The following is an 11285-nucleotide window of genomic DNA, read 5'->3' as shown; positions in this document are numbered from 1 at the left end:
TGGATGGCCGTGCGGACTACCGCCTGCATACCCTGATCCTGGTGTAAATGGTATCAGAGCCTAGGAACTTTCATGAGACGTATGTAATAGATGTGAAATTTTCAATATAGATATGAAGCTTTTGGAATGGATCTGGGAGAAACAAGTACTAAAAGTACTAGACTTGAAGAGGTAGATATACCTCAAAACCTTGATTTGTTAAATAAATGGACGATTCCTAAAGTTTCTATAAAAACCATTTATGATTATGGTTGGTTTGATAAACTTTCTTGAAAACAATTGATAAAAACGACTGAACAGTCTTTGGCATTAAATTCTTCTGAACAGACTATTCGTTTGTTAAACAAACACGATATTGACTTATACAAACATCATTATCATTACTTGCGTATTGGTATGGTTCAAATTGCGTTTAAACCTTTAACCCTTAAAGGGTTATCAGAGACCTTTTTGGCAGCTCTTAGAGATGCTAGAAATCTGAATTTCAGACAGTCTTTGATGGGTTCGATTGAATCTACTGTGGCCTATGGTCCAGTATATTTTAATACTCAACCCAATCTGCAACTATCTCTTTCTGATGTTAATATTCTTGATGCCTTGACTTTAAATGTGAAAACGCATGGTTATAATTATGCGCCTGGTTCTGAACTTATATGTCTGTCTTATAGGATTTATTTTAAATTATTATCTACTTTGAATCCTAGATGTAAGTTATACGATACATCAGATCAGACCATACTGGTAGAAACCAATTTTGCAAGGTCCAAGGTCACCACTAGGAGACCTATTAGGTGGGAAGAAATTAATTTTTCAACTACTTGGACTTTAAATTCGGTTATATCCCCAAGTCAGATTACTAACAACTTGTCAAATACTGAATTTTCGCATGTTACTCAAAATCCGGATGGTAGGATTTGTATTCAATTTGATGATAAGTCTACTATTTATAATCAGAATTTGACTATTACTCTGATACTGGATCTGAGGATGAAGTTGAGTTAATTGATTTATTTGATAGTGATAAAAATATTGATACTTCTTGCATAACTTGCAAAGGTGATATTTGTACTTGTGATGATGACGAATTTTATAAATTGCAATCACAATTTCATGATTTGAATATGAAAACTATTACATCTCATAATGTAATAGAACTTTTAAAAGAAGTTACCGATGAAAAACTTCGTGAAAAAATTATTAATTTAGCTGCAAGTTCTAGTTCTAGTAGTTCAAAACCTTTTGAAAAACATAAGAACGAATTTGAATATTTTGCGCCTTATTCTTTGTCTGAAATTAATAAACGACTTCATAAGTCCAGTACACCTAGCAGAGATGCTTTTTTGATGATTTGAAGATAGAAATTGAAAATTTGAAAAAGGATATTAGGTCTCTTAAACAAAATCAAATGATTTGTGATCACCGGATTACTCAAATTGAGAAAAATAATTCTCTAACTGATTTTTCGGCTAAAGGAATTTCCGAATCTTCAAATGAAAAGGGAAAAGAAATTTCTGATCAGATTGATTCGATTAATGAAAATTCTGATATGTTTTTAGGAATGATGCAGGTTGTTACGGCTCATAAGTGGTATATTAAATGTACTATTAATACTTTCTCTCTAACTGATGTAGCAATGATGGATAGTGGAGCATATGTGTATATATTGAGTGTATATATATATATATATTTTTTTTTTCTTTTTTCTCTCCTTCAAGATTTGTTTGTTAGCTTCACACTTGGATAAATTCCTACACATCACTAGTATTATTCTGTCTTCTAAGTTTAATCCGCACTGGCTTTTGTTTTACACTTGTAATAATCAACATCATACTTCCAAAACTCAACAACAAACTTTGGCCATATTATTATACTAACATCCAAATTTTGGTTCTCCGATTCAGACCGCAATTAGTCCACGAATCCCTTGTATACTGTTTTTTGTAATTAGCTTTTGGCCATGACTTTCTCTTCATTGTTTTCCCGTTTACGTTCTTGCTCAAAACCCATTTGCATTAATCTACAGCGAACTTCAATTTTCCAGAGGCCCCAAATTCCATCTTCTAGCCTTGCAGAACCTGTAATTTGCTCTAGAAAACCCTCTTCAAATAATTCATGGATTGCTTCTTTAATCCCTTTAGCCTTTGCTGTCTCTGCTGGTTCTCTTGCTCTCCACTCACACTCACTCTGTCTCAGTGATGCTCCACTTTTTGACCCAAATAGGTATTCACTTTATTCATAAATTAGTAATGCCATAAATATTTCCCTGAAGTAGAATTATTACCTTACAGTTCTACCCTTTTGTGGTGTGCTTTAACAATTGGAAAGAATAGACATTTTCTTTTGGGTATTCTTGAAAATGAACTCAATTTTTTCTTCTGAATATTTATGGGGGATATTAGAGAACTTAGAATTATGATGGTTTTAACTATTTGAAAAAATGATAATTTTTTTGGTTTAGCAATTTGGAAATTTTGATTTTTCTTAGAGCTTATGTATGAATAATTCATGTTGGCCAACAGGTAATTTAAAATAATGATGGTCATCGGAAAGAAATGTATTTTCTTTATTTGTCAAAATGAGCATGTATATGAAACATAATCATGTTGGACAATCAGAAAGTTACATGCTTTGACCTAGAAGATGCTGCGTTTCAATATTAGAATGTTTGGAATGAAATGTACTTGAATATAGTGAAATCGATAGAGATGATTTCCTGAGATTGAGGCATAATTGATTGATCGAATAGTGAAATTTGTCAGGCGAAATATAAATTGTTTCATTGATCTTTTGGATGATTTTGAAATGTCGACATTGATTTTATTTTTTCTTTGGGAAGTGTGAAAATTGGTGGCAAAGATAGCACAAATTATGTGGTAAAAGGTTATCATAGGGAAATTCCTCCACAGCTTATAGAAGAGTTGAAGGCAATTTGCCAGGTATTGTATTCTTAATATTGTTTCTTTGCTTAATGTATTTGGTATATCTGGATATAACGATTTGGTTCTTGATTTGCTTCTTAAATACAAGGATTTATCATGCTTTCTCATTCTTTAACTAATTTAGAATTTTCTTCACGGCTAGCCAAGCCTTATAAATCTATAACAGCACAGACGGGGCTAAGTTGAAGAAAGGGGTTCAATTGAATCCCCTTCATTGAAAGCTTACACTGCACAAATAGGGCAAACGCGACTTTTATTTTTATTTTTTATATTTAAACTGTTGAATCCCCTTAACATAAGGAAAAATTCTAGTAAAATGGCAAAGGGAGTTCAAAAATTGCTCTCGGTGTGACATTCTAGTATTTCTTTGAATCCATTGTATAATTTCCTGGTCCTGCCGTTGTTTTAAGTTATGATAATTTTCAGTATATTGTGGAATTTTTTAGATAGATTTTAGTTGGTTTGAGGTCGTTATAACTTTATTATTTAGGATAACATGACATTGGATGAAGATGAGAGATACGTTCATGGGAAGCCACAGAACAGCTTCCATAAAGCAGTAAACATCCCTGATGTCGTAGTTTATCCAAGGTCAGATTCATTCTTTGGAACAAGGTTTCTATTCTTATTGCTTTCCTTCCTTCTAAATTCTTTGTTCTATTTCTATTCCTTTCCTTTGTAGACCAGGATTTGCAGTCTATATAAGTTTTTGTCCGATGTGGGATGTATTCTTAACATGTGTTTTATGTCAGGCGTCCGTCCCCTCTCCCCAAATCATAAATAGATAGAACAGAGAAACACAATGAATTTCAGCAGGCTAAGTTTGTCTTGAAAGTTAAGGAGGGTTTGTCTTCTGGACTCCCTAGTCTCAAAGAGAACATGGTTGTTTTTTCCCCTCATTCTAAGATAATTTTTGGTTTCCGCAGATGACAGTGCTTTTGCTTACTGTTATCTTCTTGAGTAGCATATTAATAGTTACATGTTTCCACCTTTGTATCTCCAAGTAAATGAAAATTAGATTTTTCACCCTCCTATACAGACCTGATTAATTGCAATTTCAAGAGTCACCTTGGACATTGTGGTAAGTCAAACTATCACATGGTACAGACAAGTAATCAATGTGTATTGTAAGATACTTCTAAACTTAATGCTGACAAATTCCATAGTATTAGAAATTAGTAGTATGTTTTCTCTTTCTTGAGAATGATATGTTTGCCAGTGTTGCCATTTGAAAGATCCTATCTGGAAATGTAAGGAAAACAAAATCAACTGAAGATGAAGAACTAGTTATCTGCTTGCATATCATTATGCCTTCAAGATCAATAAATCACTACAAAAACCTAGCTTTTTAAACAAGGTGGAGCTGTAGCTATTTTATTGTTCATGGTGATTGCTTTTATCTAATTGAAAAACATAATGATTATCATTCAACTTGTTCTCCCAAATGCAGGTCTGAGGAGGAGGTGTCTAAGATAGTTAGGTCTTGCAACAAGCACAAGGTCTGTATTGCACTTCGGAGTATTTTGTCTCTATTATTTTGCATTAACTTTTGTACAGAAGGCAATGAATTAGCACTTGAGCTTTCTCAATCATAAATTTGTAGATGGAAGTGGCGATCTCCTATATCTTTTATGTGCTGAAAAGTAACTATGAGTTTCTTATGCTTAAATGACATAGATGCTATGCAGTAAGTACAATGAAATACCCTTAGCATTAGGGCTTATTTGGTCACTCACATTATGGAAATACTCCCGTTACAAAATTCCAGATTAACAGTTGGGTGTCTGGTTGCATTTTTTCCATGTGGAATAACAAAAGGCATATTAACAATACCTGCACAAGAATATGTAAATGATAAAGGTGTCCTTTGACAAGAGGGGTTGCTCTGATGGTAAGCAACCTCCACTTCCAACCAAGAGGTTGTGAGTTCGAGTCTCCCCAAGAGCAAGGTGGGAAGTTGGAAGGATGCCGGGGGTCTATTTGGAAACAGCCTCTCTACCCCAGGGTAGGGGTAAGCTCTGCGTACACATTACCCTCCCCACACCCCACTAAGTGGGATTATACTGGGTTGTTGTTGTTGTTGTTGTATAAAGGTGTCCTTTATTGTTGCGTGTTTAGTTAAGCATTTGTTTACGTAAATTGAAAAGATGTCCTATATATTCTCGCTTGTTTAGTTAGTCATTTCTTACTTGATATGTTTCATTTGCCTTGAATAATTTTTTTAGTATTTATTTTAAAGTTATAGGAATGTGTTTAAAATATTTTTCATGTTAGTAGGGGAATGCAATATTTATTTCTCCATCTATTTCATATTGTAATATACCTTATTTTATATATCCTCTTACAACCGTTCTTTATTTGATACGATACAAATTACTCATTCTATTTCAATTTAAATGACACTTTCTTTATTAGTGAGTTCCAAAAAAAAGACACATTTCTAAATTTCGGAAACAATTTAACTTCAAACTTTTCATTTTACCCACTATGCCCTTAATGATAAGCTTTTATAGTCACAAAAATGTCATGGCCCCACAAGCTTTTGCCCCTTAAGCTTTTAGGACCACATGTTCTAAAAGTCTTTTTTTCCTTAAACTTTGTGCCAAGTCAAACTATAAAATATATTTAATTTTTTTGATAATGTTGCTAATCATTATAGTCAAAGTATTATTGGATAGAATAATGTTGTCAGGCCAAGGGTAGTATTGGAAACGAGTCTCTATCCAATTTCTAACCAAACACAAGTTTTAGATTAGACACTAAGATGTAATGTGGTTAGCCAAGCACCCAATAACCAATACAAGTAGTCCTGTGATTGTTATTCACCCGTATTGCAATAGTTATATTATAATCTGATTCACGAAGGTCAGCGACTGGGTTTACGGACTTAATTTAGAATATTGGTTATTGAAAGTGTTGGTTTATGTTTAGTCAACAATGGCATGCCAATTGGAAGAGTTGGTGGAAAGAGTTGGTGTGGATGCTAGGAGGAAGCTTCCTCCTTTGATGTCACCCATGACATCAAGAGGAGGTAGTTTGATGTCACCAATGACATCAAGAGGAGGTCTTTACCTCTATAAATAGATGCACTCCTTCATTTGTAGAAATCATCCCAAAAAATAATACAATACATTGTAGTGAGTAGAGAGTTAAGACAGAAATTCTCTTAAGTGTAATTGGGAACTCTCCCCTTCCTTTGTTAATAATAAAAAGGCAATTGTTCTCTGGTGGACGTAGGATTATTTTGATCCGAACCACGTTAAATCTTGTGTTCTTTCTTTTACGTTTCCGCTAACAATTGGTATCAGAGCAACAAGATTCTTTAACGATCCAAGGAGGAAGAACAAGCAAAGATGAGTTCCATGAAGTTTGAAATTGATAGATTCAGTGGACGCAACAACTTCAATATCTGGAAGATTCAGATGATGGCGTTACTGCGGAGGGAAGGTTCAATCCATGCTATTGACGGAAAGTATCCTAAGGATATATTAGCTCCCGACAAGGAGAAGATTGAAGGGGATGCATTGAGTGCAATCCAACTATCCCTTGCACCTAACGTGCTTTGTGAAGTGAGTACGGGTACCGAAGAGACAGCTAAACAGTTATCGGAAAAGCTAGAAGGGCTATACCAAGACCGATCAGTGACAACAAGGATGTTGTTACAACGGCGTCTTCACACATTTAAGATGGGGTCAGGTACTTCGTTACGATCATTTATATGCGTTCAATAAACTTATCATGGACTTACAAATTGCAGGAATTAAAAAGGAGGAGGAGACGCTTGCATGTACTTTGCTATTTTCATTGACTTCAGGATATCGTGATATTGAGAATTCAATGATGTATAGCAAGGAGCCTATCAAGCTTGAGCAAGTGCGGCAGACACTTAACTCTAATGATGTGCGGAGGCACATTGAAGGAGATAGAGATGACCAGACAAATGGACTGTTTGTAAGAGGCCGGACTAGCCAACAGGGAAAGAGCAAATCAAAGTCTCGTGTGAACAAGAAGAATACAGAGTGTTGGGGTTGTGGCAAGTAGGGGCACTTTGAACGAGATTGCCCAATGTCAAAGTCCAAGGAAAAGGCGAGTGCATCTACAGTTGAACAGGTACATGATTTTGATAATGATTATGTACTAACAACATCGTGTAATAATAATAGTAGTTATGGAAACAAATGGGTGTTAGACTCTGCTTGTACTCTGCATATGACGTTCCGAAAAGACTGGTTTAGCAACTATGAGAACAGTGGAGGAACCGTAGTAATGGGCAATAATGCAACTTGTGCAATAGTTGGCATTGGCTCAGTTCGGGTTCGCTGCCATGATGGAGTCGTGAGGACTATTACACAAGTCCGTCATGTTCCTGATCTGAAGAAGAATTTGATCTCCCTGAGTACTCTGGATGAACAAGGCTACAGGTACATGAGCGAAGCAGGAACTATAAAGGTGACTAAAGGTTCTTTAGTCATGCTGAAAGTCAAGCTGGAGAACGGCCTTTACACTTTGGCCGGGAGCACCATTGTTGGCTCTGCAAATGCATCTACAGTGTAGTTATCTAATGATGACAAGGCAAGATTATGGCACATGAAACTAGGTCATATGAGCACACGTGAACTGGAGATGTTGAGCAATCGTAACCTTTTGGATGGTGAGAAGATCAGCACACTTGACTTCTGTGAGCATTGCATTCTAGGGAAGCAGAAGAAGGTCAACTTCAGCACTGGCAAACACAAGACAAGAGGAGTGCTAGACTACATCCATTCAGATTCATGAGGTCTCTCTAAACTTCCATCGAAGGGCAGAAAAAGGTATCTTCTCACTTTTATTGATGATTTCTCACGAAAGGTTTGGGTGCATTTTTTGAAGGCAAAAAGTGATGCTTTTGAAGCATTTAAAGAGTGGAAGATTTTGGTTGAAAATCAAATGGAGCGGAAAATCAAGTATCTTCGCATAGACAATGGCTTGGAGTTTTGCAATGAAGAGTTTAATGAATTCTGCAAGGTTCATGGGATCTCAAGACATAGGACTGTCAGGCATACCCCACAGCAGAATGGAGTTGCCGAGAGAATGAACAGAACTCTTCTTGAAAAGGCTCGTTGTATGCTCCTACAAGCCAAAATGTCCAAAGTATTTTGGGCTGAAGCAGTTCACACTGCTGCTCATATTGTCAATTGATCTCCAGCATCGACAATTGACTTTAAGACTCCGAATGAGGTATGATCAGGTGAACCCTCTAACTATTCATACTTACGAGTATTTGGGTGTCCAGCTTATTATCACGTTAATGAAGGAAAGCTTGAACCAAGGGCTAAGAATGCCATATTCGTAGGGTATGTGGATGGAGTAAAAGGGTACAAACTTTAGTGTTTGTCTTTACTCAAATTTATAGTTAGTAGAGATGTCACCTTCGATGAATCCTCTATACTTGATCCTCGTAAAGTTTCCGTGGAGTTTTCAGGAAACAAGAACAACGAGCAGGTGGAGCTTCCGGTGGAGCATGCCAAGGAAAAGGATCAAGAGACTCAGGTTAAAGATGAGTCAGAAGATGTAGACCTTGAAGAACTTGCTGTCAATGAACCATACACAATTGCGAAGGGGAGGGAGAAGAGGCAGACACGAGAACCAGAACGCCTTATAGATCAAGCAAACTTGATTGCATATGCATTCGTAGCTGCACAAGAAGAGATTAAGGACCTGGAGCCCTCCTCGTATATTGAAGCAACTTCTTGCAAGGATGCTGTACAATGACGGTTAGCCATGACTGAAGAGATGGAGTCTCTTCGCAAGAATCAGACATGGGTCTTAGTGAAAAGACAAAAGGGGAAGAGGACAGTTGGATGCAAGTGGGTCTACCGAAAGAAAGAGGGAATTCCTGAAGTGGAAGATGCTAGGTTCAAGGCGAGATTGGTTGCAAAAGGTTTCAGTCAGAAGGAGGGAATTGACTACAATGAGATTTTCTCTCTAGTCGTGAAGCATAGCTCAATTCGCGTGCTACTAGCATTGGTTGCCCAATTTGACTTGGAGCTTCAACAGCTTGATGTCAAAACTGCTTTCTTATACGGTGATCTAGAAGAGACAATCTATATGGATCAGCCTGAAGGTTTCCTAGCCGAGGGAAAAGAAGATCACGTATGCCAACTAAAGAAGTCTTTGTATGGTTTGAAGCAATCCCCTAGACAGTGGTACAAGAGGTTTGCATTCATGACTACACATGAATTCTCAAGGAGTGCATTTGATAGCTGTGTGTATCACAAGAAGATGTCTGGTAACTCAATGATTTATTTACTGTTGTATGTTGATAATATGCTTATTGCTGCTAACAACATTACAGAGATAAATGCTTTGAAGAAACTGTTGAGTAAGGAATTTGACATGAAGGATTTAGGAGCTGCAAAGAAAATCCTTGGTATGGAGATTTCAAGAGAAGACGGTGTTGTACATCTTTCTTAGAAGAGGTATATTGAAAGGGTTCTCGAGAGATTCAATATGCATACATGCAAGCCTGTAAGTACACCATTAGCTCCTCATTTTAAACTTTCAGAGTTACAAATGCCTCAGTCCGAGGATGAGGTGGAGCATATGTCAAAGATTCCTTATGCCAGTGCAGTCGGTAGCATTATGTATGCTATGGTATGCACACGTCCAGATATTGCTTAATCTGTAAGTGTGGTAAGTAGATACATGTCCAGCCCAGGAAAGAGGCATTGGGAAGCTGTCAAGTGGATATTGAGATATCTCAAAGGAGCTTCTGGTGTTGGTCTGACCTTTCGAAAAAGTGGTGGAGGTCTTTCAATTCTCGGTTATGTAGATTCTGACTATGCGGGAGATCTTAACAGAAGAAGGTCCACAACTGGATACATCTTTACCCTCGTTGGCAGTGCCGTTAGTTGGAAGTCGACTCTGCAGTCGATTGTCGCTTTATCTATGACAAAAGCAGAATATATGACAGCAGCAGAGGCTGTGAAGGAAGCTATCTGGTGTTTAGTAGCGGAATTGAGTTTGGTTAAGTTGGAATCAACTCTTAGATGTGATAGTCAGAGTGCTATTCATCTAATGAAAAATCAGAGATTTCATGAGCGCACTAAACACATTGATGTCAGATTTCATTTTATTCGAGATGTTGTTGAAGAGGGAACTATCAAGGTCGTGAAGGTTATCACAGACGATAATGCTGCAGACATGTTATCCAAGATAGTCCCGCTCGCTAAGTTTGCACACTGCAAGGACTTGGCGGGGGTGTGCATCAACTGATGCAACTCCGAAGAGAACAGTTGTTAGGTGGAGGTGGTATGTTCAACAATGGTTTGATTCTTCTTGTTTCTTACAACGGGGTTGCCCAGTAAGCTTAGAAGTTTTGGCCAGAGTTCACACGCACGCTCGAAACGCAAATCAATGGCATGCTGAAAATGTTGGTTTATGTTTAGTCAACAATGGCATGCCAATTGGAAGAGTTGGTGGAAAGAGTTGGTGTGGATGCTAGGAGGAAGCTTCCTCCTTTGATGTCACCCATGACATCAAGAGGAAGTAGTTTGATGTCACCAATGACATCAAGAGGAGGTCTTTACCTCTATAAATAGATGCACTCCTTCATTTGTAGAAATCATCCCAAAAATAATACAATACATTGTAGTGAGTAAAGAGTTAAGAGAGAAATTCTCTTAAGTGTAATTGGGAACTCTCCCCTTCCTTTATTAATAATAAAAAGGCAACTGTTCTCTGGTGGACGTAGGATTATTTTGATCCGAACCACGTTAAATTTTGTGTTCTTTCTTTTACGTTTCCGCTAACACTGTTAATATGGTTTTATACTTGTGTCATTCATGCACATCATCCAGTTCGATTCAGGAAATTGTTGTTGCAGGTCCCTATTGTGCCCTACGGAGGAGCTACCTCTATTGAGGGACACACCTTATCTCCCAACGGCGGTGTTTGCATTGATATGACATTGATGAATGTAAGGCTTACTTTTGAAATTTCATTTATTTGGAGGAAGGCTTTTGAAATTTCATTTATATACCGTCCTATTTAATTCGATTAAGTCACATAATTATACCTCCTTGTGGATCAGAAGGATAATAAACCACATTTGGTTGCTATATGTTTCTTGATAGTATCTTGTCAACCATCTTGACATCAAATCCTTTGGAATTGTGTATTCCTAGAGCTGATTATACGGATGATAAAGGTATTGGTCCTTTTGGTGTTTTTTTTTCTAAAAAAGATTTTTGTAATAAACTGATGATTCCATCTGGCATCTCACCTAGGCTTGATATCCAGGATCGTTGGAAACTCATATTTAATGTCTGTATGTTTTTTGGTTTGATTATACTTGTTAGGGTCCAT

General features: G+C 37.0%; 1 protein-coding gene across 3 annotated transcripts in view; it reads left to right on the top strand.

Annotated features, from left to right (window-relative positions):
* The first annotated feature begins 1771 nt into the window (after window positions 1–1771).
* Window positions 1772–11285, top strand: part of LOC107808992 (D-lactate dehydrogenase [cytochrome], mitochondrial) — a 39998-nt gene continuing 30484 nt past the window's right edge. The window contains exons 1-5 of one of the 3 annotated variants that reach the window (XM_075243600.1): window positions 1772–2220; window positions 2837–2936; window positions 3430–3530; window positions 4390–4438; window positions 10804–10896. In XM_075243600.1, coding sequence (XP_075099701.1) covers window positions 1958–2220; window positions 2837–2936; window positions 3430–3530; window positions 4390–4438; window positions 10804–10896 — 606 coding nt within the window. In that variant the 5' untranslated portion in view covers window positions 1772–1957. The remainder of the gene's footprint in view (window positions 2221–2836; window positions 2937–3429; window positions 3531–4389; window positions 4439–10803; window positions 10897–11285) is intronic. The other 2 variants (XM_075243601.1, XM_075243602.1) reach the window with 2 other exon arrangements.

The sequence above is a fragment of the Nicotiana tabacum genome, chromosome 22, assembly GCF_000715075.1.
Source record: "Nicotiana tabacum cultivar K326 chromosome 22, ASM71507v2, whole genome shotgun sequence".
In the NCBI taxonomy this organism is placed as follows: Eukaryota; Viridiplantae; Streptophyta; class Magnoliopsida; order Solanales; family Solanaceae; genus Nicotiana; species Nicotiana tabacum.
Note: the sequence above shows the minus strand (reverse complement) of the source record. Positions and strands in the feature narration are given on the sequence as shown.